Source organism: Borostomias antarcticus, assembly GCF_949987555.1.
Source record: "Borostomias antarcticus genome assembly, chromosome: 8".
In the NCBI taxonomy this organism is placed as follows: Eukaryota; Metazoa; Chordata; class Actinopteri; order Stomiiformes; family Stomiidae; genus Borostomias; species Borostomias antarcticus.
Window position 1 is genome coordinate 12,458,560 of NC_140241.1, and position 8,189 is coordinate 12,466,748.

Genomic DNA, 8,189 nt, shown 5'->3' on the forward strand with positions numbered 1-8,189 from the left:
AGAGAGAGAGCACAAAGGATGTTTGTGTACTAAAACGGAGAGCTTGTGCGTGTGCTTAAAAATGGAGACGCCGAGAGGGTGATTGTGTGTGTGCTTGTGTGCTGATGAGAAACAATCACCTTTAGAGCAGCTTTTATGGACTATTCGCGATGAACGATATGTGATGTTACTGTATTCTAATGGTCATTATGTACACACACACACACACACACACACCTTATCACACTTTAGAGGGAGAGGGCATATTGTCCATGAGGCTTACAGACAGTAAACAGTCAGAAGTGCTTTATTCATGTCATGTAATCTCAGGGAATCCACCATATAGGATCTCACTGTGATTGAAGGCCTTTCAACTCTTTTGGGGGAGAAATCCAAAAAGCAGGTCCTCCACACAGAGTTGAGGTCCCTCAAGTCAAAACCGAGCTGGGAAAAGTTGCTTATATTGTGAGTTTTCTCAAATCATCTTCAAATTGTATGCCGTCTCGGTCCGTGTACAATTGGGCAAATTCCAAATTTCGATAAATGAAATGGGTAGGGGGCCCGTTACGTGTCTGTGCCCAGGGGCCCATCATTTCATAATCCGTCTATGTTTGTGGGTCTACTGTTTTATCCAGCCAGATGAAAACAGGGCCTTTTTCATGGTTAGACACATCTGCCAAGTTTGACCAAAAGCTTGGAGTGAGATTTATCCCCTTCCCCCTCGAGACGAGTCCCTCTCCTTCTCCCCCCCATGGACATTGAAGTGCTAGTATGTAGGGGTTGGTCATTTCTCCGCGTGAGAATTGTGAAGTGTGCGTGAGAAGAGGCTGAAATGTGTGTGTCTCACGCTCAATGCGTGAGACTTGGCAGCCCTGGTGTATTGTCCATCACTTCCGGGAGAGAGAGGTCGTGAGTAGGGTAGTTTAGAGAGTCTGACCTGCTGTAGGGACCAGCTTGTTGACCTGCTGTAGGGACCAGCTTGTTGACCTGCTGTAGGGACCAGCTTGTTGATCATCCGTCCCCACTGTGGAGAGAAGATGGACGTTAGCAGGGACTTCCTCTGTGGGTCTCCCTCATACACACACACACTTCAAAAGGTGAAGTCAATACAGTTTCCAGTTACCTGGTTCCACAAGGCACATCTTTGATCTCACTGGTCTGGAGGATAGTCTGTAACAGAGACATGTATAATAGTCTGACTCCGATGGCCAACTAGTCAGCTCTCAAAATAATGTTATAATGGCTAGATACAACCGAAAATGAATGTTCAGTCTTACCTGTGAAAGGTAGTTCCCTGAGATCTGGTTTGGATTGTGGAGATGTTTGCGCAGCCTCAAGCTGTGCATGAGTACTGCATTTTTTCCCAGTCCAATCTTACAGCGACTGGACTCGGAAACTTCCCTCACTAATATGGCGATGACGTTCACGTAGGATCCAACAGTCAACGGGGCGTCTACCTATATACAGTATATCTATGTTTTCTCCCATCCAAAGATAAGGCAGTGCGAACCCAACCAGTAGAGGGCGTAGTTTTTTTAGATGCATTTGGATTTAGATTTTTGAGAGTTATAACAATATTTCAATGATTCCTCTGTGCATATGTGTCATTGTATCCTACAGTAAATCACTCTCTGACTAGATAGCTTACTAGGAAAGACACAGATAGATAAATAATGATAATAAAGTGGTCTATGATGGTTTGATCAATCATGAAATATTAATCACATCCTTCATCTCTCTCTCTCTCTCTCTCCCTCTCTTCTCTTGTGTTTTTAGATGAACTCATTTACTCTTTATGATGTTTCTCGGGGGGAAAATACCTTTTGTATTTTCTGTGTAAAGCATGCAACAGCTATGCAAACGTCTTTAACTTTTACTTAACCGGGCAGGTCAGCTTCTAACAAATCCATGTGTGTCTGGTTTATGAGTTTAGACATTTTATAGTTACAATGTCTTTGAAGCATCATCATCACTGCCCTTGAGGTGTTTGGTATCAACCCTCAATTAAATGAATATAAAAAGGGGTTAACCAACAATAGGCTACAAATCTACATATCTGAACTTTGACCTCTGGACATTAAACTAACATGTAAACAGTATTTAAACACAGCACCTCTGCCCTCAGTTCCACACTGACGACCAGTGATAAGGCCTGATGTCCTCATCCTGCTTCCAACTGTTCCACCTAAAACAATACAGACATGCATACCGACTGGTTACTGTCTGAGGAATACTTCAGGTGATCAAAACCAAATAGAACATGTTATAATCATTGAATATTATATTGTAACTTGGTGAGAGGCTACAAACACTGATTAAGAAGTGGATGTTTGGGGTAGAAGCACCACATCCTTATTATTAGCCTATCTTACTGTTATGCTATTAAACTGCCTCAGCTATAATACTTCTATAATGCCTTTGAGTAATTGTGATTCAATAGCATGAGAAATCTCAACTTCATACAGGGACAGTTTAATGGCAAAATGCATGGTGCTTTAGAGAGCATACTCAAAAGACACAACATAGTAGTTACATTTTGTCAATATTGATTATGTGACAAAACCTACACATAATACCCTATTTGATTGATTAGAACGTAATTGAAATATATCTGTGATATTGTGAATTAACTGAATGTGCTCCACACAGTCCTCATTTTATTCTGTTGAATACAATGGAATGTAATTAAAACCAAAGCCATACATTCTAGAATGTAATCCAATCAAATCCTAGTATTGGTCAACCTAAGATCAAATCCAGGAGACATAGAGCAGTTCAAAGGTTTTGAGTGTCGGCTCATGACACCAAAGCTCATCAATAACAAAGGTTACTCTCCAAAGAACTTATCAAGTGATTGGTTTATCTCAGGGGAGTTCTGTGTATGACTGCAACTGTCACCACTGCTGAAAGTATGTGAGGCAATCGTTGATATGGCTTCTATCCTGACCTGACTTCCCCCAGGCGAGCCCAGGGAGGGGGGAACCAGGGGCTCAGATGCTAAGAAAACAACATTTCCTAAATTCCACTCCTCAATCCTGATCTGAGCAGCCTGTTTACTTCAATCCCATGATTAGATTTCCAAACCTATAAGAGAAGAAAATTAAACCTAAAAGATGAGATGCAGTACAGTACAAGAAAGGTGCGGTCAAAACAAGCTATTGGTGTGGCTATTCCATTGTGATTCAAATCTCTAATGTGACTAAAAGTATGTTGGGATGAATTTCAATTAAGGTATCAAGAAATGGAAAATTATGCCTCCATTTTCCTGAGTGTTTAATTTATTAAAAACGAATGATAAGTGATAAAAAGACAGCATTTTGTACTGGGTGGGTTAGATTGGAAGAACCAATTGATTAAACAGGTCAATCAACATTGTGTGTGAGAACACCCCCCCCCCCCCCCCCCCCCACACACACACACACACAGTCGGACTTTGTTTCATTCGTGTGACAGAGAGCTAAGCACATCAAGGTTCAGCCAACACAGTTCACATTCTTTGACGGACTATAAAAGCCCTGTCCCCCAGACAGAAAGTACCGCTAGGTCTAAGAACCCTGGAGTTAAGGTAAGTCTCATTCCGCTTGGCTGCCTTTTATAACCTTAATCAACTAGCCAGTCACTAATTCCAAGTGTTCAACTACGGTGATGATGATGCTTTAATAAGAAGCAGAATCAGATTTTATTTGCCAGGTAGGTTTAGACACATACTAGGAATTTGTAAAAGGAAATTTAACTAGTCGTACCTCACTGTTGCCAGTGGTACCTTACTGTGAGTTGCAGTATAATGGTTTCATGGTTGGTAACTGTAGTTTTGTTATCTAGGGTAATTGTTGAGTATCCTTTCGGGGACCCTGTCCTTTTATCATAGTGGATATTAACTACCTTTGAAACTAGCAGCATTGTTTATCTGATCCTCTGCCTCTTCCAGGTAAACCCAATCCATCAGCAGCCATGAAGTTCTCTCTTGTTGCTGTCCTTGTTGTGTTGGCCATCGCCCACGGTAAGAGACTTGTTTTTGTGTGACCTAACAACAGACATTTTACACATTCTGACCGAAATACAAACTGAAAAAGGGTTGTATAGAGCAAACCCCAAAAATCCTCATCACTTCATCATTTAATATATAACCTCTTTCAGCACAGCAACAACATACGTGTAGTTTTAAAACACTTACCTGGTTTAGCTGTGTTTTTTGTGTCTGACAGGAACAGAGTCGGTGTCTCTGGTGAAACGGGACATCTCATCTGAGGTGGAGAGGATCTCCAAGTACATCCAGGATCTGTCTGCCTCCATCACCACCACCGCCCAGGACGTCGCTGAGAGGCTGAGGAACCATGAACTGACCGGCAAGGCCCAGTAAGTCACTAACTGCAATATCTTCTTCTTCTTATTATCATTATTATCATTATTATTATTATTATTATTATTATTATTATTATTATTATTATTATTATTATTATTAGCTCATGCACTTTCGCTCTAGCACTAGATTACTTGTTTAGAAAGGAGGTGCACTTGTGAGTTCTGGTGAGTAATAGTACACTGACTACCCATGTTAAATGCAATCATTGTAACTCGCTTTGGATAAAAGCGTCTGCTAAGTGACTGTAATGTGATGTAGAGTTGGAGATCACCCCACAAAAAAGAAAATAATCATAGAACCAGACGCAGGACAGTTTGTTCAAACTAGTTTTCTGTTGCAGTAGCATTTATTCAGGTCTACTCATCTCATTCAGTGTTTATGTGTTTATCAACATGTCAGTTCACATCAGTGTCAGGGTACATGTTCTATAGCTATAACGCACGCTTGCGCCATACGGGGAGACTGTTCTGACCATGTCTCTCTCCCACGTCTCTCTCTCTCCCACGTCTCTCTCTCTCTCTCTCTCTCTCTCTCTCCTCTGCTTGTAAAAGGACTTTCCTGGAGGACCAGAGAGCTCATCTCCAGCCTCTGGCCGACCAGGTCCAGGAGCAGGCTGAGAAGATCAAGGAGCAGCTGGTTCCGTACATGGCCAACATCGAGGCCCAGGTCCGCCCCCTGGCCGACAACGTGCAGGCCCAGGTCCAGCCCCTGCTGGACAACGTGCAGGCCCAGGTCCAGCCCCTCGTTGAGAACTTCCAGACCAAGGTGGAGGAGATCTACAAGATGATGCTGGATCAGACCAAGGCTTTGCTTCCTGCTCAGTAAAGTTATGTAGTGATACAGTCCAGCTGTAGTGTGACTGAACTGAACACCACTGTGCTCAGGTTGATGTTTGGTTCTGCTCAGACCCTGGAAAGAAAGAGCCACCCAGTCTCTTCTGCTGTTTCACCTCTGTCATTCCCTCTGACTGAGTCATCTCAATACTTGAGTTCCCTCAATAAAGGGGTTAAAAGGTGATATTTCTGTGTGATTGTTTTTCTGTGGCCTAAAGTGGAAACACGTGGCAGAGACATCTGCATTATTCCACCGTGGTTGTGCAGCGATTTATTGCTGGGTAAAGGTCAAGGCGTGAAAAAATGAGATGGATTTCTGGACGGAATTTGATGGAACGTGCTTATTGAAGTAAAAATCAATAGTCCTGCTTCCTGGCTGACCCCTGGTTCCCTCCACCACACAGCTGTTAATATTCAGATGGATCAAGTTTAGCTGGCAGAATGGATACAAAGAGATTGTAGATATATTCATCTGATGGACTGACTGGCTTTATCACACACATACTGTCAAACCAAAGAGAGTCGAAAGGGTCTAAATCATTGCAATGCGGAGACTCTAATAACTGAATTTGCCTACAACAGCTTTCAGCCTTTTGTGGATTGATACAATAAATTAAATGGCATGTAAGAACATTTATGAGCATTTATATGAAATATGCAAACAGAGCCTACCACTATAAACTCCATTACTATCTGTATTTTGGCAATAAATAAATGGGTGAGTGAATAGAAACGGTGCTCGGCGACCACAGACCTCCGCCCATGAATGCATTTGGTGGCTGTGTGCTTGTGAGCAGGACATGTGTGGTACTGCTGGCTAGGCCGTTAAAACCCTGCTCTCTGTGACCTTCCCATGTCCAGATATGGCCATCTCAATACCTCCCATTGACAATGAATGGGGAGAATTTTTTGCTCCTGAGCCTTAGTCCAAAAAATGAATAGAAGTGAATGGTCGGCCTTGTTTGGGCTGCTCGTGGACCTGCCCCGCGATTCGGATCTGCTCGAAGATTTAATGGGTTCCAAGGTGGCCCATGCCACACCCCTCCTCTGAGTTTCATGAAAATCGGTCAGGTAGTTTTTGAGTAATCATAGTCCAAAAAATGCAGAGGTGAATGGCTGTCCATGTTTGGGTAGCTATTGGACCCACCCTATGAATAGAATCCGATTCAAAATGTAATGGTTTTTAAGGTAGGGACTGGCCGGTAACCCTGGCCGAGGGCTAAACTATCAATCCTGGCCTACCTGGGCTATTATCTACACAATCCTAAAATATAAGACAACTACAATTAAAAATGGTAGCAGTACAGCAATGCGCTCAAATAGCTAGAGTAAGGGACAACATCACAAGGCTCAGGGAAACGGGGAACACTTATCTCTGTCAGTTAGTGTCCATGTGTAAATGCACAGCAGGCAGCCTGTCTACCCCCACACAAAACTATCTACCCCGCTCTAAAGCGTCCAACCCCTTTATCTGTTCCCTCTGCCTCCAATAGTCTCTCCCCATCAATCTAGCCAGGTCTGTGGGCGGGGCAGGTAAACCCCTTCCATCACAGTATTCTGTGGTAACTTTCATATTGTTGTCGCCAGTAGCCGACTTTTTACTTTGGCCTAAACCTACTGATTGAACTTAGGTTTACTCAGGATATTACAAAAACTACCAGAGCAATTTTCACAAAACTCAATGGAGGGATATAGTATAAGCCAACTTAGAACCCCTCCCAGAGGCATGGACACTGGTCTAGTGCCCCTCTACCCCTCCCAGAGGCATGGACACTGGTCTAGTGCCCCTCTACCCCTCCCAGAGGCATGGACACTGGTCTAGTGCCCCTCTACCCCTCCCAGAGACATGGACACTGGCTAGTGCCCCTCTACCCCTCCCAGAGACATGAACACTGGGCTAGTGCCCCTCTACCCCTCCCAGAGACATGGACACTGGGCTAGTGCCCCTCTACCCCTCCCAGAGGCAAGGACACTGGTCTAGTGCCCCTCTACCCCTCCCAGAGACATGGATACTGGGCTAGTGCCCGTCCTTTTTACCCCCCAGAGGAGTTCAGTTCACAAGTACGTTCAGTTGTGTTCATTCATGACCACCTCTAATAAATAACACTATCAGTTACACCACCAAAAAGCTTACTCTTCCATGGTGGAAGTGTGCTATATTTATACTAAGGAGTGAGTTTAACCATTTCAAATCAATTACACCAACAAAATGCATTAATGGGCAGAGCCCTGTGCTCTCTGAGCACCCTTTCATGTTTATTCTGTATTCTTTAGGTGCCTGGCTGCTGAGTGATACACTTAAATATCCTATTATGGACTACATGGATAGCTACCATGTAGGCAACATCTCTGTAACTATTTATCTACTCTACTGATAGTCATGTATCTCTCATGAAGTATTGAGCCCATGCCAATAGACATTTTACAGGAGCTTGCTCGATTGTCTTGTTGAGAGAGGTCAGGAAACATGGAATTTTTACAGCTCACCTTTTTGGCCCATCCCTCTTTGCTCTCTGTAAAGCGCATTGTGCTGTTTCTGTGTATGAATAAATAAATTCATACAAATAAAGTTTAATTTGATTTGTACAGTATAAGGACGTTTTCATTTAGTAGTATAAATTTACTTTTTTTGTTTATCAAAACTATACCATCATTTTATAAAAGAGTTGTAAACTACGTGAGATGTAGCGCTCATTTCCTTGCTGACCATCTCATGTGTGTCTAACAGCTGTCCTGGGCCAAGAAATCAAGTCTGTGACCTTGAGAGGAGGAGTTACTATGTGCAGTTGCCTGACACACAGCTGGACTCAGCTCAACCAGCTGGGGGCGCTGTGGTTTGGGGAGTGAGTTTAGGGAGGTGAGTGTAACTCACCTAAGTTGAGTTGGTTAAACTCACTCCTCAGTATAAATACCCCTTCCTCAGTATAAATACCCCCTTCTCAATATAAATACCCCCTCCTCAGTATAAATACCCCCTCCTCAGTATAAATCCCCCTCCTCAGTATAAATCCCCC

General features: G+C 43.2%; 1 protein-coding gene across 2 annotated transcripts; it reads left to right on the forward strand.

Annotated features, from left to right (window-relative positions):
• The first annotated feature begins 3,429 nt into the window (after positions 1-3,429).
• On the forward strand, positions 3,430-5,294 carry afp4 (antifreeze protein type IV). 2 transcript variants are annotated; one of them, XM_084441769.1, is made up of 4 exons: positions 3,430-3,544; positions 3,908-3,979; positions 4,185-4,335; positions 4,894-5,294. In XM_084441769.1, exons 2-4 carry the CDS (start codon positions 3,931-3,933, stop codon positions 5,165-5,167), a joined length of 474 nt encoding a protein of 157 aa, XP_084297895.1. In that variant the 5' UTR covers positions 3,430-3,544; positions 3,908-3,930; the 3' UTR covers positions 5,168-5,294. The 2 variants fall into 2 exon arrangements, with proteins under 2 accessions (XP_084297895.1, XP_084297896.1); XM_084441770.1 differs by having other exon boundaries at positions 4,191-4,335.
• Positions 5,295-8,189: the final 2,895 nt, after the last annotated feature.